The 21,986-nt window shown below is 40.9% G+C and overlaps 1 protein-coding gene across 4 annotated transcripts; it reads right to left on the minus strand.

Annotated features, from left to right (window-relative positions):
- Positions 1–486: 486 nt before the first annotated feature.
- On the minus strand, positions 487–21,986 carry TBC1D7 (TBC1 domain family member 7). 4 transcript variants are annotated; one of them, XM_066377076.1, is made up of 9 exons: positions 21,910–21,986; positions 19,892–20,011; positions 18,489–18,569; positions 15,835–15,873; positions 14,947–15,134; positions 10,570–10,707; positions 3,281–3,426; positions 2,094–2,223; positions 487–1,064 (listed from the first exon to the last, which is right to left on the minus strand). In XM_066377076.1, the coding sequence occupies exons 2-9, from the start codon at positions 20,001–20,003 to the stop codon at positions 978–980; spliced, it is 921 nt and encodes a 306-aa protein (XP_066233173.1). In that variant the 5' UTR covers positions 20,004–20,011; positions 21,910–21,986; the 3' UTR covers positions 487–977. The 4 variants fall into 4 exon arrangements, with proteins under 4 accessions (XP_066233173.1, XP_066233174.1, XP_066233175.1 ...); XM_066377077.1 differs by lacking the exon at positions 21,910–21,986 and adding an exon at positions 21,720–21,744; XM_066377078.1 differs by lacking the exon at positions 15,835–15,873 and having other exon boundaries at positions 21,910–21,983.

Consider the following 21,986-nt stretch of genomic DNA (forward strand, 5'->3'; position numbering starts at 1 on the left):
GCTGTTTTAAAAACGTCAATACCCTTAGATAGACTGCTCTACAGAAGTATAGGCTAGTGAACTCAGCTTGCTCTGAACTCATTCTCAAGTTATTTCACACATTAGGGAGGGACTGCATTCTCCGATTTATAACTCCCTAATTTTATGATCTCCCTCCTCTTTTGGGGGTGGGGTGGGGTGGAGAATCCAGCTCACCACTCAGGTCCCTGGAAGTCTGACAGCTGAATCAGTCTTAAAGGGCCGCATCTCACTCACTAGCCTCAAAGCCTGTCACTGCCCAGTTACCACTATGAGGCACAATACGGCCGGGGGCACTAGCTATTAAACTTCACCCGCCATTTCTCCCACTCCTATTCTGGGTGACAGACTGCTCCTTGAAGTATACCCAACACTTAATGACCCACCAAGAAAAAGCATGACTCCAGCATGTCAACAAATATTCTCTCTCCTGATAAGTAAATTTAGACATATTTTGTTCAACATCTGTTTTATTCCAAATGGCACAAACAGAAAATAATGTAAATTCTTTATTTAAATTTAGCAAAACAAAGCCTCAAAAGCAATTAGCTTAGATTTAAACAAGAATTGCATCAATAAAAGCTGAGTCCAAGTTGTCAACAAAAGGAAGTTATTCTTTACTCCAGAAATAGACCTTACAAAGTCACTAAGTTGGTGCTAATTAGAGAAGTGCAGGGTGTGGTTATGGACTGCTCATTAAAGCGTCTACCCACCTGACTGAACAGCTTTAGAAACTCCAACAACCCTTTCAGCTGCACTCAGAGTGGAACTTTGTACTTCTGCGTAACTAAAGGATGCTGCTTCGCAACATGGCAATATTGGCGGGGGGGGGGGGGGGGGGGGCCTTAATTAAGTAATTATACTGGAAAAGAAATGACACTTTGACAACCAAAGCAAGAACTCTGTTTTCAATCACTTTAGTGCTTCAGGTTCCACACGGGCCTGGCAGTGTCCAGTGTTCAGGCGGAATGCACCGGGGTCCCACAGTGTTTGTGCCATAAGTCGATGGCCTTGCTCACAATCGCATCTGAGCTGTCCTGGGGAATCTGTGAACAAGCAAACCAGTGTCCCTGAAACCGCAGCGTTTATAACATCAGTCTCCCTCATTCACAGTGGCATATTTCCAAGGGCATTCTCGCTGTTTTTCAGAAAGTGATGGCACAAGAGGCTGCTGCCTGGACCTCTGTTTCACATGACCCCCGAGGACACACTATGGAGCTCTGATGTCAGCTGCCTAGGTTCAAATCCTGCACTGCCCACTACACTGTGTGGCCCTGGGCAGGTTGCCTAAGCTACCTGGGTTCAAATCCCATCTCAAAAATGTGCAAATGGACCCCACTGCATAGGGCTGTCACAGGATTCCATGAGCTAACCCATGAGAAACACTTAACATAAGTCCTGGCACTGTTAGCCACTAATTATTATAATGATTATTCAACACATATTCACTTAGTACTTATTATTATTATTTACCCTGCCTGTTCAAATGTTAATATCGACTGAAAAGAAAAAAAAAAAGAATAGCTTTTGGATCCAGTGAAATTTCTCAGGCATAAGTCTCTTCACATCTTCCTCTTACCTGGTTAAGGGTATTCTAAGACACCCAGAGAGGGAAAAGCTGACTCATTTCCCAACATGCACAAGTTTATACGTAAGCACATTAGCAAACCCAACTGGGGTTCCAACAGTGATGCTAGCAAGAATGAAAGGGCTTACAAAGTCCCCCGAACACTAGAGTCCTCTTCCATTAACAAGGATTACTCATCCTAAAGTGACAGAGCTCACCCTTTTCTTGATAAGGCTCTTAGTAGTCCCTTAAGGGCACAAGACTCTGGTCCTGAGTGCACAGTCACGATGACAATCTCACTGCTCAGACCATCATCCCCCAATTAGAGGATGTAAACTATAATCCCCTTATCAATTATAATCTGAACGTTTTCAAGGGAAAATCTGTTTCTTATAATGTAAAAATATGTCATTTCTCTGAAGTAATTTAATGCAGCAGGAAAACCTGACTTGCTAGTAAGCTGACTTCCTTTCCAGATTCATAATCGAATCAAATAAAGCACACTTACATTTTCCAGAAACTTGGTTATCTTCTCTGAATTGTTCAGTGCCATCACTTTTATTTTGAAGGTTAGTAAAATTTCCACTGCTACAAATACCAGGATCTTACAGGATCCACTTATAACTTTATCCCAAACCCTACAAAAATGAAGAAATAATCAAATTATGTGAGATTAAAATTTGTTTACCTAGTCATCTCAAATTACAAAATTAAATCACATCAGAAGAGCTATAATGAAATAATCATTTAAAAACAACAAATCAGCCATTTGAAATCTATTTTAGACACAATCAGCACTGGATGGAAAAAAAGAATGATTGCTGAAAAGTACTTGCTCTGCTTAAAATCTACCAAATGCTCATTTTCTGTTTCAGACAGACAGTTTCGAGAAGGAAAGTCCTAAACCAAAGTTTAGATTTTACTAATATTTTATAATGCTAATATAATCATAACATGCTAAGGAAAAACAAAAGCAGCATAAGAAATGAGATAAATTCAATCCCATTTCCCAGTGGTTTAAATTCCTTCAACTTCTCCATGGGCTTAAGGAGCTAGTTATTGATCTGCAAGCACACAAACATAATTATTCTGATAATTCCTATAATTCTTAAAGTTGGTATCACACTCTGCATGCTTATTATCTGTTGTCCTGTGATGTTCTCTGTGTACTGCCTCTCTTCACAGCTCTACCCTCACTCCTTGGTGGGGAAGGGCCAAGTCTCCAAACACCCACAACATATGTCTGAAACTAATGCTTTCATTAGATTACGTTTGAGCCTCAAATCTTTTTGACTGCCTTCAGCTACTTGAAAGATGTCATAATGAAACTAAAAACTACCAAGATTTCCTCTAGATCAGGATCTACATTTCTGAAAAAGGCTGGGCTTGTATCAGCTCCTGGAGACTCTTTCAAATGTAAATATTTACAGCATCTAAAACGTTGAGGGCCCTTGATGTTTACAATTGTATATTCTAATATTTGTAATTTTAATCTTTGTCATTATTAAATATTAATATTCTAATCGTATATACAACAAACAGAACCATGTGTTGTTATGTTAGCTGCTAGAGAAGTTAGCTTTAAATTACTATGTTGTTCTAAAGCAAATTTATATTCTGAGGAATGATCATATGAAAAACCAGGATTCTTCTCAAACTCCAAGCCTTCAGTACATCTTTGAAAGAAATACTTGCCTCTGTAAACTGGATTCAGGCAAGCACCCTGCAAAGCACTTCTTGAACCAGAGACCATAAGGAAGTTTGGATACTGCAGAACACATCTTCAGGTGACTCAGCAGCCTGCTATCTTCCAGAAGCAAGTACTGCTCAAAAGCCCTTGGCTAATGATAAAACAAGAAAGATTATTCACTTCCTGTGACATAACATTACCTAATCTTACAACCTATGATGAAAAAATGTACATGATGAATGCAAGGAAGTACTAGAAAACAAAATTTCAGAATCATCCAAGTCACTGGTGATGCAGCAGTTTCCCAAGTCAGCACAGCCAGGGCAACCAACCATCTGGGACTAAGGGGTTTCCTGGGACAGTCCCAGACAAACGTAACATTTGGTCACCCTAATGTTAACTGTATTAACCAGATTCAACAGCCTAAGGCAAAAGTCCAAAAGCAAAATTCAATTGTTCTGGGGAACTTAGAAAGGCCCTTGATCTTCCTGGCTGCTCTAGAGCAGAAGATTATATATACAGAGAAAGAGGGGAAAGGGGGAGAAAGGGGGGAAAGGGGGAGAAAGGGGAGAAGGGGGGGAAAGGGGGGAAAATGGGAGAAGGAGAAGACCAGAGAAACAGAATGGGACTAAAGTGGGAGAACTAGGAAAAATAAGACAAGAGAGCTGGAGCTAGAAAGGGCCCCTCAGCCACTGACCACACATACACTGACCCACCCTGAGCACTACTGTGCGCAATGCCAAGTAGGTTCATCTAACAGGGATGTCCAGAAGTGCTCTGTCCCCAACAAAATGTGCACAAGAATTCTCAGTAGTTAGAGGAATAACACGGAGGGAACAGAGTATACCTGGATTCTACCTGGTAGCCTCTCCCACATAAGGTTAAGCAGCAGCCAACTGGGAGACTAACAAAAGCAGCTCCCCAGACCAGGCCCAATACACCTTGATCACACTACTCTCTTTAGAGTCAGCTGGCTAAGAATGGACCAAAGGGTTAAACACTAAAGCTGACTGATGGTGGCAGAGTGGACAGTGTTGACCTGGGTCGCTGAAATTCCCGGCTCAAATCCCTGAGGTTGCCGGCTTGAGCGTGGGGCTGCTGGCTTAAGTGTGGGATCACGACATGATCCCAAGGTTGCTGGCTTAAGGCCCCCCATCAAGGCACATGAGAAGCAGTCAAAGAACAACTAAAGTGACGCAACTACGAACTGATGCTTCTCATCTCTCTCCTCCCTTTCTCCCCCATCCTATCTCAAATCAATTAAAAAAACTAAAAACCTAGTATCTGTACTCCCTATCCAGAAGAGCACAAGACTGTTTATCATTTAAGTACATGCAAATATTTATTTTACTAAATACATGCATCTCTACACTTCTGCCAAAGAGGTGATTCAAAATATCAGTGGCCATTATAGCCACACACTGTGCTATGTACAGGAAATAGACGACCAAATAAGGTCAAGTCCCTGCCTTCAAGGAGCTTAAAGCTGGTTGAGAGAGCCCAGGAAAGAGGAAACTAGGTGACACTGTAATAAAGCTATGGTTGGGATAAGCACAGGATGCTGGGCACAGCCACAGGGAATCCTCACCCTGTCTTTAGAAGCCAGAAAGTTTCCCTGAGATGTGACCTGTGAGCTGGGCCAGGAAAACACAGGGTCAGCCAGACAAAGAGGGCCCACATGTTAGTATCTGGTCCACTTTTCCCTCTCATTTCCAGAGAATCTCTTACTTTTTCTGTTTATCCAACTTACCTCTACCACTTAATGCTTCCAATAGCTTCTCCAGAACACCACATACAACTCCCCAAACCAGGAGTTTTTCTCTAAAGACCAATTGTCAAAGGGCTCCTGTTCTGGCTTTTCACCTCTGAAACTCTATTCTAGAATTCTGATCAGTTCTGCCAGTGATAAATATGTATGCTTTTGCCATAAAGTGACACAGATGAACACACACACACACTTGTATATTATGTCTCACAACAAAGAAAATTTCATCCAAAAGGCAGTGCAAATAACAAAATTTAGATGGGTGAAGATTTAAAAATATTTATTGTCCTTTTCCTTTATCAGACTGTAAGCTCAGTGAGGGCAGGGGCTGTGTGTTTTGTTCACTGCTAGTTCTCCAGTACCTAGAACATTACTTGGCATAGTAAGTACTCAATAGGTAACTAATGAATGAATACTGTGAGTTAAATGAAATTTAGACATGTATTAATCAACATCATAATAATCATTCAATGTATATCTTTTAGCTAGCCTTATATTCTTCCAAAGTTTGTTTTTCCTGATTTAGAATATGCTTGTACAAGAAATCTTGAAAATACAGGAAAGAACAAAATAAAAGAAGTATATAAAGATCACCTATAATCACACTCTCCAAAGATAACTGGTGATAATATTTACGTTGTACAGCATTCATCTGTCTTGCTGCATAGATTATATACACACTTTCCTTTTATCAATTGGACTCATATTGAATATACAACTTAGTATTTTGTTTTTTGCACTCAACATAATATGGACATGTTCCCAGATTAACAAATAACCTTAAAAGGTAAATACCCTAGGCCCTGGCCGGTTGGCTCAGCGGTAGAGCATCGACCTGGCGTGTGGGGGACCCGGGTTCGATTCCCGGCCAGGGCACATAGGAGAAGCGCCCATTTGCTTCTCCATCCCCCCCCCCCCCTCCTTCCTCTCTATCTCTCTCTTCCCCTCCCGCAGCCGGGGCTCCATTGGAGCAAAGATGGCCCGGGCGCTGGGGGTGGCTCCTTGGCCTCTGCCCCAGGCGCTACAGTGGCTCTGGTCGCGGCGGAGCGACGCCCCGGAGGGGCGGAGCATCGCCCCCTGGTGGGCAGAGCTTCGCCCCTGGTGGGCGTGCCGGGTGGGTCCTGGTCCGGCGCATGCGGGAGTCTGTCTGACTGTCTCTCCCCGTTTCCAGCTTTAAAAAAAAAAGAAAAAAAAAAAAAAAAGGTAAATACCCTAAATAAAGAGAACCTCTAAAAATAGAGAAGAAAAAAGCCATATACTCTAAAAAAAAATGCAAATGGCTCTTACCCATATGAAAAGATGTTCAATGTTACCTATAATAAAAGAAATGCAACCTAAAACTACAGAGGCATCGTTTCTCGCCTATCAGACTGGCAAAAATGACACACCACTTTGGCAAGGCTGTGGGGAAACTAGTGTTCTCATCTACTAGTCTTGGGGATGCAAAAGAGTATAAGATTTACGAAGAGGAACATGGGATATTTCTAGCAAAGTTAACACATGCATTACCCTTTGATCCAGTCAATCCATTTCTAGGGAATCTTTCCCAAAAATCTACTGGCAAATACATAGAAAGATGTAAACACAAAACTATTATCTGTTACACTGTATCATAGCAAAGGACAGGAAATATCCCAAATGGCCAACAATAAAGGACCAGTTGAAGAGTGTAAATATGCATAATGGAGTAGTATGCAGCCATGAAAAAGAAAAAGGAATATCTATACCATTATGGCATGATAATCAGGCAACAATAGGATGAAAAAAAATATATATCATGTGCTAAGTCTAAGAAAGAGGATAAATATTGATATAAATGTATACGTTTTGATAGCTGTATGGAAACTGCCATGGGGTCAAAAGGCACCTAAGTATTTGAATGCAAGTGGAAAACAGGGACAGAAATCAGGTACTGGCAGTTTCTTCATTTTCATTTGTGTGTGAATTTTTTAAAATATAAATGCTGGAACATTAATCATTAATACAAGTTAAATGCTTCAGTGAACAAGTTTCAACAGTTCAACTTTATATAACAATTATAAATAAATGTGTTAAATTTTTCTGGACAATGTCAGAATTTGGATATTTTCTAAAACAAGTAAATTCTCATTGATGGCAACTAAAACAACAACAACTGGTTTTTAACTCTGGGGTTAGAAAGAACTTTCTAAATAGTATATAAAAAAATATTTGACAAATCCAACTGTATCAAAACTTACATTCTTTGTACAACAGACATGGATAAAATATGTTCAACATATTTAAGGATAAATATCCACTTATTGACAGCTTACAAATAAATAAGGAAGCAAACAAAATAGAAAGGGGAACAAATATAAATGACCAATAAACATTCAAAGCTGCTCAACTTCACTAAAAAATGAGGATATGTAAAAAATGGGATAATTTCACTAGCAGATTAACAAAAATGTAAAAACATGACACTACCAAATATTGGCAATGGAGTGGAAACCAGGAAATCTCATAACCTCTTGGAGGAAGCAAAATTGGCAGAGCTTTTGGGTGGGCAACCTAGCAGTTAAAATTTAAATACATCTCTCCTTCAAGTCAGCATTCCCCTACAGGCACCCATTCTGGAGAAAACACTCACACACATACACGAAGACACATGCACAAGGGCATGCTGAGGGTCAGTATGGACCTATCATGTTCAATTATGGCAAACAAGAAACACTATGAGCAAATTTAAAAAAAAATAAAGGTGGTTGCCTGACCAGGCAGTGGCGCAGTGGATAGAGCGTTGGACTGGGATGTGGAGGACCCAGGTTCAAGATCCCAAGGTTACCAGCTTGAGCACAGGCTCAGATCTGGTTTGAGCAAAGCTCACCAGCTTGAGCCCAAGGTCACTGGCTTGAGCAAGGGGTTACTCAGTCTGTTGAAGGCCCATGGTCAAGGCATATATGAGAAAGTAATCAATGAACAACTAAGGTGTCACAATGAAAAACTGTTGATTGATGCTTCTCATCTCTCTCCGTTCCTGTCTGTCTGACCCTATCTGTCCCTCTCTCTGACTCTCTCTCTGTCTCTGAAAAAAAAAAATAATAAATAAATAAATAAATAAATAAATAAATAAATAAATAAATGTGGTTCTAAATGAGTAATTCTCAGCCTGAACCACACTTCAGAATCACCTAGCGCTTTTAAAAAATTAGAATTCTGGGGCCCCTGCTCCAGAGATTCTGGCTTATTTGGGCTGGGTAGAAGAAAGGCACTGGTATTTTCAAAAGCTCCCAGAGGGAGCCTGGCCTGTGGTGGCACAGTGGATAAAGCATTGACCTGGAACGCTGAGGTTGCCGGTTCAAATCCCTAGGCTTACCTGGTCAAGGCACATATGGAAGTTGATGCTTCCTGCTCCCCCCCCCCCCTTCTCTCTGTCTCTCTTCTCTAAAATCAATAAATAAATTTTTAAAAATTAAAATTAAAATTAAAAAATGCAAAAGCTCCCAGAGGGTACTAACAGGAATTCAGGGCTAAAAACTACTGATCTATTCGTACTAACTTGGAAAGCCTCCAAGATATTAAGTTAAAAATAAACTGTGGGGCCATATGAACCGTGTGTTAATATTTGTTTTTAATACTATTTACATTCGTAAAAAGTATATACATCATTATGTGTGTATATGCATCCACATACACATCCATCCATCCTAATGTAGTCTAGAACATATCAAGTTGATGACTATGTTTACTTCTTAGAAAGTAGGGGATGGGGAGACACTATTACAGATCTATGGGAACACTGGATTCATTTGGATTGTTGGACTCCTTCAGAATGTATTTATCAGCTGTTAGCTCAGTGGATAGAGGTTCAGCCCAGCATGCAGATGTCCTGGATCCCCGGTCAGGGCACACAAGAGGAACAACCATCTGCATCTGCTTCTCTTTCCCTTTTTTCTCCCCTTCTCCTCCTCTCTCCTGCAGCCAGTGGCTCGATTAGTTCCAGCATCAGCCCTGAGAGCTAAGAATAGCTCGGCTGGTCTGAGTGTTGGCCTCAGGCACTGAGTATAACTCGGGTGATTCAAGCATCAGCCCCAACGGGGGTTGCTGGGTGGATCCCGATCAGGGCACATGTGGGGATCTATCCCCCTTTCTCTCACTTAAAAAAAAAAATGTATTTATCTATTACTTGTGTTATCAAAAATAAAGGATGAGTTTTTTAAACCTGAGCTTTCAAAATGTTACTAAATTTACTCCATTATTAAATAAGAAAGACTAAGTTATGAAATCATTTGCACATCCTGATTTAATAAGGCAACATTTTATTTACAAATGCTCAATGCTACACTTAAACCATTTTAATTGAAATCAACTAAATGAATTAAATTTCAAGATTTTAAGAATCAAGCTTTATTTAACTTAAATATTTAAAAATCACTCTTGTGCCATGCTCTACAAAGCTGAAGGGCCTAGCCAACCGTCCGATAATCGAGCAGTGATCCTCAGGTTCTTCGAGCCTCCAACACTTGGGTCCTGCAACCCACATCACAGTGACTGCTTTCAATAAAATTTTTAAATTAAAAAACTCAATGATTTAAGGAAAAAGAGAGCTTCACCTTCATAAATGAGAGAAGCCAGGAAAAACACTGGAAAAGAGAACGGAAAGGACACCAGCTTATGCTGATGAAGGAAATGCCGTTCAGTTCTCTGGACTCCCGAGTCGGAGCACAATGCTGCCCTCAGACCCACTCACCTCACCCTCCTCACTAACAGAAGCCTATTTTAACAGGAGAGCACACGTGTCCAGTTAAATACATATACATTTCCCAGTCGGGCAGCCAGGGAACACGGTCCTGCCACGAACTGACATGAAGAAAACAGTCTGTTAGAGCGGGACAGGCTTGACTGACTTGTCACTTCTATTCCTGTCCTGGGTCTCTGCCTCACCCCGCCTGCTTGCCGAGAGCACAGATGTCACAGCTGTCTCTCCATTTTTCTTATGCACCCAGAGGAAGGGTCACACTAAGAATGCTAGTGCAGGCAGGACTGGTTCCCTACTGACACCGCCATGTCGTGGCACCAGCTCTGGGCTGCCTCGCCCCTAGACTGCTGTTACAGGAAAAAAACAATAAAGTTTCTGTTTGGGGGGGGTCTTCCCATCATATGCAGGCAAACCTAAACCTTAGCTCACAGACAGGGACAAGTCTAGATAAAGCCCGTGGATTCTAGATCAACATAAGGGATACTGGGGGGGGGGGGGGGGGGCAAACTATGACCTGTAGCAGACAACTCCAGGCACGGCCATTCCTTTATGTATTATTGATGGCTGCTTTTGTGTGACAACAGCAGAGCTGAGTGACTGTAGCAGAGACACAGGGGCAGAGACACCATCTGGCCTGCCATGCTGAGAATATTTACTACCTGGCCTTTTACAGAAAACATCTGCTTATTCCTACTACAAAGGGTCTACTCCTAATTGTAGCATCACTCCCAACACCACTGTTCACCATGCTCATCATCACCCGCCTCCCTCACCACTCCCCTATCAACAGCCAGAAAAGTGCCCCTCACCAGCTGGCGTAAGGAGTCCCGGTACTTGCGGTTTAACTGATTCACAAAGCACCGGGTGAGCCAGTAGCAGTCAACACTGTCTTCCATCATCTCCTCCATGGCCTTAGCAATGGCAAGAAATACTTCATCTTCTGGTTCCTGGAAGATTAATAATAAATCTCAAGAGGGAAGCAGCAGAAGAGAGGAATACGTATTTCTTTGATAAAAATAAAACTTTACCCCCTAAATTTTGAAGAGGCTGCATTAATAAATCAAAGTGGAACCAAAACGCACAAAGTTCATCACTACAGAGAAGACCAAGGAGGAGGTAAGAATGAGTAACCATAGAAATCTGAATGAACTGTTCTTTGTGAATACTAGGTTTCAGGCTGAGCACTCTAAGTTTCCAACGTCTAACATTAAGGCCATCCATAAAGGAATCAACACTAAGCAGAGCAAGGTGCTGACTCCACCTAGAAATATTCCTGGTGTTAGAGAATTACTCTCAAAACAATGTGATATACAGCATAAGTAATAATTGGAGACATTTGCCAATATGGTAACTTTCAAAAATTTAATGACTCCAAAAGGACTAAGAAAGCATTTTCTTCACCTCAAAGTATTCATACATACCTTTAGAATTCTGTTCTATTTTTAAGCTCCTAAAGAGTTTAAAGTGTCCCTAGAATCCAAATTTCAGGAATCAGAAGAATGGCATTTCTCAATATTTGTGTCAATAATCAGAACATAAAAGTAAACCCTCCAGGAAATTTCAACTAAGAAATCTTATAAAAAGTGGAATCTGCTTGAAAATCTATTTTGTTTCCAAACACCATTATCTTACACAAAAATATATTTTCAACTAGAATGTAACAGCTCAGGGATTTTAATGTTAAAAAAGAAACGAAAAAGTATCTTTCTACTCTCCTAAAATGTCCTAAGTTAAATCAAAATTCCCATTCTAAGAAAATTATTTCACTTTAGGTTTATTTTCAACTTAGTAATATTCTATAAAATGTCAAATAACAGAATCATAGAATATGCATTTTTCTAAATATTAATGTGTCAGAGACGAAGAGAAAAGAAAGAGGAAGAGGGAAGCTCCTTTCCTGAACTCCCATCTAGTACCAGGCACGGGGCTGGTGCTCCAGAATGTGGCATCGCACTACTGCTTGCTCCTGGCCACTCCGGGTGATCAGGGAAGAGGACTAATGTCCTTGATTGACCACGTTCCAGCCCAGTGCCAAGCACTGTCACACATTCTTCTTAATGGGTAAGAAAAATGAGGCGGTGGGGCTTGGTAACCAGGCAGGCATGGCACGGCAGAGCCCAACACAAACACTTTGACGGCACGTCTGCCCGAGACTGCACCGAAGGTGTCTGGGCTTGCGGAACGGACAAGCTGAGCAGGGATGAGGTGACAGCTATAACTATCATTCTTGAATAGATAATCTACCCTGACTTAATATATAAGAACTCATGTAGTACTACCAACTTCACTTTGCCAAAGATAAGCAAAATTTTAAAAAGCTTGTTAAGAGTTCCAATTATTTTCAGGGCCAAACTCTCTGGATAAACTCTAAAAAAATGGGTGACCAGCGGGCCTTCATGGGAACCATACCATTAACTTCAAAAAGAAGGATCAGGTTTCTCTCTCTTTCTCTCTCTCTCCCCCCTTCTCTAAAATGAATAAATAAAATCTTAAAAAAAAAAAAAAAGAAGGATCAGTTCAAAGCTCACACTTCTATAGTGGCAGACTGCAATCAGAAATAAAATAAACTTCATATATAACATAGCTTGCACACAAATCCCTCTTTTGAACAATTCACTATTTCAGCCCTCCAACATCGTTAAAGTGCCCAGAATAAGTTGCAAATTGCATTAAAACGGCTAAAGCTCAAGACCTGAACTCTTCCTCTTCTCCATCTTTTTCCTCTACAAACAAGTAAAACAAGTAACTAGAATTGAGATTAGCAAAGATGAAGTTTAAAAAGCAGGCTGGGGCCTGTGGGGCCAAGGAGAGGCCAGGGACTACAAGGCCTATGCAGCTTGCAGGCCAGGGTCAAGAGATGGCTCAGAGTGCTGGTTACAGAGCAATATGCAAAGAAGTGTTTATGTACTGAGGGCAATGGGAGCCTCTTCAGATTGCAACTGTCAGAGAAGAAATTACAATACAGAAAAAGTAAAGGCTAGAATGAGCCTGATACTGGATCATATATATAGTATTTGGAGCTATGACTGTGAACTCAGGATTTCAATATATTGAGATAAACAGATACATAAACATGCACAGGTGTATGGGAATACGTATGTGAATGTGTACGTATGAACATGTTTCCTGGCTCCTTCTGCTGAGAGGGCCTAGAAGAAATGATACCCCAACAATGATGAGAATACCTAGGTGCCCTATTATTGGTTTCTAAATATCACTCCACTGGTGGGGGCAAGGCAGATTCCAGGCCTGGGGTAGGGAAAGTATATGACCCTGGAGCATCTTTTTATGCCAGAAAGTAAGGAAATGCTCAAAATGATGGAAACTTGTCAAAAAAGACAGAATTCAGCTTGATGAAAAAATCTGACATAATTTAAATACCAAAATAAATACTGGCAGCAATGCATTATCACCCACTGAATAAAAGAAACCCATAAATTCACACTGATATAAACAAATGAGAAGGGAAAATTTTCCTTATAAAACAATACCAACTAATAAATGCAGAGGAAATAAAAGAGTTAGAAAATCACTATTTGGCAATCAGCACAGCAAAATTGTTTCAGGCAAGAATCATTAGCAGAAGGATATTTACAAAGTCTGAAACTTTCTACCCAGAAATTACTTATTAATTACAAAGGGGAAAAGTAGTAGGTTTACATTGGAAAAACCTGGCAGACACCACCTTAACCAAGCAATCAAAGTCAGCAGCCACAGTAATAAGTATCATACTTCTGTGGTACTTCTGCCAAAAATGCATAACCAGATTTTAATCATAAGGAAACATTGAACAAAACCAAACTGAGAAATGCTACACTGCCCTGTACTCTTCAAAAATGTCAAGATTATGAAAGTTTGTACAAAGACTGAGGAACTGTCCCAGATTAAAGAAGACTAAGAACTCATGGGAGTAAATGTAAAGTGTGATCCCAGACTGGATCCAGGGTCAGAAAAAGGACATCAGTGGAACAATTAGCAAAATGTCAACGTCCACAGAGTTCATAATATTGTATCAAGGCTAATCTTCTGGTTTTTTTATTCTACAGTTTGTGAGATACATTTAACATTTGAGGATGACAGATGAAGTTATATGAGAACACTACACTATTTTTTTTACAACTTTTTTCTATGTCTAAATGAATAGTGAAGACACTAAAAAATTTTGAAATCAATAAATGATAAAACTAGCGGGTGAAAGTTTGATAAGAGAGTTTGATAAGTTCTGAACTAAAACTTTGTTTGTTTTGATAAATGGCATTATTAGGACAACTGATCAAATGTGAATGGAGTCTGAAGATTAGATGTTAATACTGTATCAATGCCAACTTCTTGGTTTTGATGATTGTAGTATGGTCACCAAGGGGAATGGTCTTATCTTTAGAAAGTACATACTGAAGGAATAAGTAATGGGATATCAAGTCTGCATCTTATTTTCAAATGGTTTAGAAAAAATATGTATACATATAAAGAAAAAATGACAAAGCAAATGTTCAAAACTATAGACCAGGTATTTTTGGGTAACCTGGGTAAAGGGTGTATGGGAATTCTTGATAGTATTCTTGCAACTTTTTTGTAAGTTTGAAATTACTTCAAAACAAGACATAGTATTAAAAAAAATTAGGTACATGGGGTCAGACTATGCAGGGCCATGTATGTAAGGGAAAGATGTGTTGCTTTTATTCTATAGACAAAGGGGAGCCACTGAAAGTTTCTAAGGTAAAACATGATGCAATCAAAGGCTGGCAAGATAGGACCATCTAGAGCAGGGGTCTCAAACTCGTGGCCCGCGGGCCGCATGCAGCCCGACGAACAATTTTGTGCGGCCCGCAGACTAATCCACGAAGTTCAAAATATTTTGGATAAAATTAAGTAAGCCTAGGGGCCTACTTGTATTTTTCATTTCTCTAGCATCCTAGCTAGATATTAGCTTAGTTAACAGCAGTTGTGATGCGAACTACAGTTTCTGGTCGTTTTATGACACTGAGTAAACCGCATGTACGATTGTGCTTGTTGTACTGATTTTTTTTTGTTTTCAACTGCAGTGAGAAAAGTGTTGCGTAACAGTTGCCTTTTGTAGACCTAGTGCGGCCCGCGGAACAGCTGTGATCTTGCTCTGCGGCCCACATGCTGAGTTGAGTTTGAGACCCCTGATCTAGAGTAAAGTGTTGAACAAAAGTACCACTAACCAGTGGGAAGGAGGGACTTCGAGGCAACTTTCCAGATTCCAGCTGATACATGCGGAGGTAGAGTTCAACCTGAGGTGTGGTATCACTGATAAAGTGAACGACCCTCAGGGCACGGAGGATATCCAAGTACTGCCCCTTGCGATATGACATCACCAGGGAATGGGAATCATGGTGTGGAGGCAGGATCCCTATACAAAGACCCAGGGGAAAAAAAGAGCAAAATACTGAGGCATCAATCCAAATTCCTCCTCTTGTAAAGAGAACCCTGGGAGAAGCTGCCCATCACAATTAAACTAGAACTCACACAATTACATATTTAGTTACCATTCAGATTTCTTTTAGCAATTCTCACTATAAAAAAAATTTAAATACCATCGTTATTTGGGTGACAACTATCACGGCTATAAAAGAGAAATGAAACAGCATCATAAAGCCCTAAATTCAAGATAATAACTGTATCAATTATAATAATGATTTAATTCAATTAAGGTTGTCAACCTAGGGCCACCTTTAGCTCCTAGAAACCCATGTTGTTTTCCTACTTGGCCCATGGTATGGACTGAATTATGTCCCCTCAAAATTCGTATGTTAGAGCCCTAACCCCCACCATGACTATATTTGAAAACAGGGCCTATGAGAAGGTAAAGTTAAATGAGGTTACAAGGGTGTGGCCCTAATTCAATAGGGCCGGTGCTCTTATAAGAAAAGGAAGAGATACCAGAGCTCTCTCACTTTTTGCCATGTGAAGACACAGAAACAGGTGGCCATCTGCAAGCCAGGAAGTGAGGTTTCACAAGGAACCAAATCAGCCAGAGTGGAAAGAGCACACAGGAAAGGCCTTCAGCACACCAAGGTCCCAGCCCCTGATCTGGTAATACCGGTACTCACAAACATCGGTGTGGGCCCTTGTTTTCTCATCTGTCAGGGCTGGAAAATGGGAGGGATAAATGTTCTTTGCAGAACACTAGCTCCTACAGTTTTCATGAGAAAAGGGTGACAGGATCAAATAGATCTGGAAAATGGTGACAATGAATCTTCAAGGCTCTAAGTTTTGCTATAAAGAAAAATATGCTACTTTATTTATTGCAGCCTCATTAAACTTAATCAAACTGCAGAGCAGCACAGACTGGAGTCCAAGTACCTGGGTCTGAAGTCTAGCTCTACAGTTAACTGGCGGATGACCATCAGCAACTTACTTGATCTCTCTATGCCTTGGCTTTTCTATCTGAAAAATGAGAATCATAGTACCTTTCTCAAACAGTTGTTATGATGAATAAAAAAATGTATATACATAAAGCACTTAAAAAGTATACGGCACAGCCCTGGCCGGTTGGCTGAGCGGTAGAGCGTCGGCCTGGCGTGCGAGAGACCCGGGTTTGATTCCCGGCCAGGGCACATAGGAGAAGCGCCCATTTGCTTCTCCACCGCCCCCCCCCCTCCTTCCTCTCTGTCTCTCTCTTCCCCTCCCGCAGCCAAGGCTCCATTGGAGCAAAGATGGCCCGGGCGCTGGGGATGACTCCTTGGCCTCTGCCCCAGGCGCTAGAGTGGCTCTGGTCTTGGCAGAGCAACGCCCCGGAGGGGCAGAGCATCGCCCCCTGGTGGGCAGAGCATCGCCCCTGGTGGGCATGCCGGATGGATCCCGGTCGGGCGCATGCGGGAGTCTGTCTGACTGTCTCTCCCCATTTCCAGCTTCAGAAAAATACAAAAAAAAAAAAAAAAGTATACGGCACATACTTACGTAGAGTAAATGACAGCTAGTACACCTGACTATGGGTCACTCTTTGCTTCGCACCACAGATCTAGCTTTCTAAAGAACACTCTGGGAGACAAAAGTTGGATAAGCTCTAAGGACTCTAGCTAACATGATGCTTTGTTAACGTTACAACCAAACTTGCTTAAATGTTCTTTTCCTGATGTAAATCTTTATTTACCTTAGTTATGGGGCACTATGCAGGCTTCCAAAAAAGCCAAAGAAACACACTATAATGTCCTCCAAATTTAGACTAAAACAGTACAAATTAAATACCTGTAGTTAAGTCCTTATAATACTACTAGAGGCAGCATGTGTTTCCAAGTTAAAACATCAAACGTGTTTTCTAAGACCTAGCCCCAAAATGTCTCTTCCTGATATTTATTAAAATGGTATCACAAGTAGGCAGAACAAGGTCCCTGAGTAATCAACAACCAATGCTAGTAAGAGTCATCCTGTCTTTTCCAGTGTGGCAGCCCTAAATCTCCCATACCTTTACTGCAGTAACAACACAACAAAGACTTACCTGATAAAGACAACTAGGGACAATACAGGTGATGAATAAGCCAGGCAGCCTTGGCACTCAGGGAATGTCACAAAGTATAACTGTGCCTCTCTCATCAATCCACTGGTATTATCAATTAATAAGACACAGTATTTTCCAGCAAAAATAGATAATATTCACAGTGCCACTTAGAAAAAGCATCCTTATTTTCATGACCACTGGAAACACTAAGCTTTTTTTTTTTAATGCCCAGGAAAACACTAAAGTAGCTTTCACCCATTCTCTAGATTGTAACTGCTCAGTGACCTACTAGGAATACAAGTGTACAAAAACTGCCAAGATGCGTAACAGAACAGCTATTATGCAGTGCTTTCTGGAATGGTTTGTAGTCAGACTTAGGATTAAGAATTGTCAAGTCCTGAAAATACAGTGCATTTTAGAAAGAAGATGAGGTCTATAGTCTATACTACCTTCAAATGGGCTCTACAAACCTGAGCTCAAAGACTAGCTCTGCTATTGATAGACTACAAGGCCTTAGGCAAGTTATGTAACCTCATGGTCCTTTACCTATCTGTAAAACTGGGAAATTGGTACTTAACCCACAGGAAAATTCTAGGATTATTCTAAATATTTTCTTTCTTTTTTTTTTAAAGGAAGGAGGGTAGCATATGTGTTAGCAGGTTCAGCCATGACAGGGGCTGGGGGGGACTTTGGCTAAAAGTACAAAGGTCACTTGTGGCACCTAATATGCTTTTTCTTCCACAGAAACTGAGCAAGATCCTCTTCCCTTCTCCTTAAGCCACCACTAATCACTGGAATGGATTCATCTGCACCTCTAGGAAATAAAAACACTTCCATTCCGTTGTGACTCTGATCACACTCATTAGGAAGCGCACAGCATACCTCTATGCTAGGAATCACACAGGACAAACTGAGCGCTAAAACCTAAAAGTTAATTTAGCAAAAAATGAGACCTTGCAGGGTCTTTGTCAAGGTTACCCAGTTCACAGCAAAGCCTAGCCCAGTTCTTTCTCCCAGTGCAATGCTCTTGCCACACTTTGTCTCACAAACTACATTACTTTCTCTTCTACCACTAATAAACTGACAGTCTTAGAGTAACATTTTATGTTTTGCCACTGAAGTCACCTCCTGAAAGGCAATCATACGGAGCAGTAATTCAGTCTCCTAAGATCAGACCCAATATTCAGTGAGGACCTCCTTTTCCTGACTGATGCAATGAGAAATGAGCATTTTTGAAGATAAATTTCCAACTCTTTGGTCGCATACCTAGAAGCACCTTCCATACCAATGCACGGTACATGGACGGGAGGGGAAACCTTTGACTAAAAGTACGAAGTTTCTCAACATCTAGAAGAAGAAAAAACCCCAATAGTTAGAAGCTTTCATGCTGTTCACAATATATAAAAGTGCATTTCGTTGTTTATAACTTAAAGCAGGAGTCGGGAACCTTTTTGGCTGAGAGAGCCATGAACGGCACATATTTTAAAATGTAATTCCATGAGAGCCATACAATGACCCATGTACGTTACACATTATCCAATAAAAATCTGGTGTTGTCCCGGAGGACAGCTGTGATTGGCTCCAGCCACCCGCAACCATGAATGTGAGTGATAGGAAATGAATGGATTGTAATACATGAGAATGTTTTATATTTTTAACATTATTTTTTTTATTAAAGATTTGTCTGCGAGACAGATGCAGCCAACAAAAGAGCCACATCTGGCTCGCAAGCCATAGGTTCCCGACCCCTGACTTAAAGGGTAAGAAACAGTAAATCTACCAAACAGTAAATCTAAGAAAGGGAAATCTGGTCTGATTTCTAGTCCGAGGGTTCCACCAAATAGCTATTTTAAAAACAATTATTGTGTCCCAGCATAGGAGATACATTGCATATATTACTACATTTCCAATAATATTAACAGTAGTTACTACTTACAGAATTTATTTCATTTAATCCACCTTGCAAGCTTATTGGCTATTCTTTTAAAGCACAGAAATGGAAGCTAAAAGCAGATGAGTGACTTGACTGCGTTAACACAGCAAGTGAGTCAGCACTCAAATCCCACATTTTCTAATAAAGTACACTCAACTGTCCTCAACCTGAACTCTACTACTTGTCAAATGAAAATGATAACAACATACTTAAAACAATGATCATCTAACAAGAACCAAAGCTCAGGTGGGAAATGTCTTTGAAACTTTAAAAATACTGTATGCATATAAAGTGCTATTTCTAACTATGGTTCAGTTTTACTTTAGTCAACCACAGAATAGACCTTATTGTTACCAGCTGGAAGAAACTGAACTGTCAATACACAATCCAGTCTCAGTATTTCCATAAGAGAAAGTCAGAGCAAGAAACTGTAAATTTACCCAGAAGCTCTGAAGACACCAATGAAAATTGAAAAAAGAAAATATATGGGTCTAAGACAAGAAAAAAATATTGCCTTCTTTGAAGGCCCTTCAAAAGCATCTGATTTTTGTCTCAGCGAAATATAAACTTGAAAAATCCATAATTTCTCCCAAAATATATATACCACTCTGCTGTCATCCACCATTAAACAATTCAGCAGGTAAAAAATACTTCTGGATGTCTTAAGGTAACATTTATTTCAGAACAATTGAGATGACCAAAAACCAGCAGGCTTAATTTAATTTATAAAACTCACCCAAACGGTCATCTTTTAGGAGAATTTCCAATGATTTCTTTTCTTCCACTCCACGAAACCCCACTTTCTCATAATATACTGAACGAAAGTTCCTTTGAGAATCCTCAGTCATGTTTCACTCTTGGAGAGGGAGCAGGAGGAGAGAAAAAAGTGAGTTTACAAACAAAGAATAAAAAAGGAAAATTTTTCAACGATTTTCTCCAGTGTTTCAGTGAATCTGTCTGCCCTTGCACAGGACTCAATATTAACTCTTTCCTTTTACACAACTCTAACACCACCTCACCTGCAACTTGGTCAAAAACCAAGAAATGAAACCAAAGTCCTCCGAGCCGCTAAAATAGATGGCATGAAGTTCATGCACTAGGGATCTTACTTTACTTATGAGAGCACCTAGTCATAAGATATGTTCAGGCCCTGGCCGGTTGGCTCAGTGGTAGAGTGTCGGCCTGGCGTGCAGGAGTCCCGGGTTCGATTCCCGGCCAGGGCACACAGGAGAAGTACCCATCTGCTTCTCCACCCCTCCCCCTCTCCTTCCTCTCTGTCTCTCTCTTCCCCTCCCGCAGCCAAGGCTCCATTGGAGCAAAGTTGGCCCAGGCGCTGAGGATGGCTCTGTGGCCTCTGCCTCAGGTGCTAGAATGGCTCTGATTGCTGCAGAGCAACGCCCCAGATGGGCAGAGCATTGCCCCCTGGTGGGCATGCCGGGTGGGTCCCGGTCGGAAGCATGTGGGAGTCTGACTGCCTCTGCGTTTCCAACTTAAATACAAAAAAAAAAAAAAGATATGTTCAAAGACAAAAAATGAGTGAAATAGGCAGACAAGGTGTCATGCAAAAGGCTTTACCAAACTGTATACACAATGATTGTTTTTGTTTTATAAGTACTATGCATTAAAAAAATAAGACTAATATCTGAAAAGTTAACTATAGTTATCTTCAGGTAGTAGGATTCCAGAGGATTTTAAATTCTTCCCTTGCTCAGTTGTGTTTTCTAAAATAAGCATTTTGTAAAATGAAAAAAAAAAATTATAAGTAAAAAGCCACAAGTTCCTCCGATTAGTTTTCCTTTAAACACAATTCTAACCAAGTTCATTATCAAAATTCAAAACCCATAAAGCTTAACAGTATTAAATTACAAAACAGAAGAGGGGCAGGAACGTAGCTGGTGGACAAGTTATGCCACAAAGTTAGAGACAGAATAACAACTTAAAATCTGTCATCAGAATTCAAAAATTCAGTGGTCTTGGGTTCTTTCACAACCTTCATACCACTGATGGCACGTCATCAGGAAAAGGTCAAATTAAGTTGGTATTTTAAGAATATAATGGATGTTATGATTTTCACAAAAAAAAAGTACTGCATTGCCCGACCCAAATACTTCAAGTGCCGGTGCAAAAGAGGAACATAATCCTCAGAATTTAGTAATTTCTCATGTGCTCAGTGATCACAGGAGGGCTGAGCTCCAGGGAGCCAAGATCTTTCTTGGAGAAAAGATCGTCTCTGAGCCAATTCAGTCACAGGAAAGATTAAGATTCGCTTAAAATAAGAAATTTTAAAGTGTTCTAAGCTTTGGGGACCAAATGTTTTTTAAGGACAAAATTACTAAGCATTAAAACGCTAAATAAATTTGGAGGTTATTTACAAGAAGCATGCAAACAGCTGCAAGGCGATGCAGTGTCTGCTAAGGAAATCAGTCTCAGACCTCAAAATGACAGACGCATCGTCTTAGAGGAAATACTGTAAATTCCATTCCTGCCCATGACCGAACCCCTGACGGAAAAGTAAACACAGGTTGGTCTAAGGCCCCGCGTCCCATCCCTTCATTACGCTTCACCTCTAGTGGAAACCCGGGTTGAGACTACGTGGCCTGGGGAAGGGCCAGGGATGGACACCAGGCCAGGGGCGGACACCAGGCCAGAATCGCTAACCCGCGGTCCGGCAGGCGGGCGACGTGGGGGCTGGCCAGGGGGTCGAGGACGCCACTAGGAGGTCTGCCGGACGGAGGTAAACGGGGGGACACTTACGCCACGAGTAGCAGTAAACAGCACACGGATGATGCCGCCGCCGCCGCCGCCGCCAGAAGTGACGTCACTCAGTTCGA

The sequence above is a fragment of the Saccopteryx leptura genome, chromosome 3, assembly GCF_036850995.1.
Source record: "Saccopteryx leptura isolate mSacLep1 chromosome 3, mSacLep1_pri_phased_curated, whole genome shotgun sequence".
Classification (NCBI taxonomy): Eukaryota; Metazoa; Chordata; class Mammalia; order Chiroptera; family Emballonuridae; genus Saccopteryx; species Saccopteryx leptura.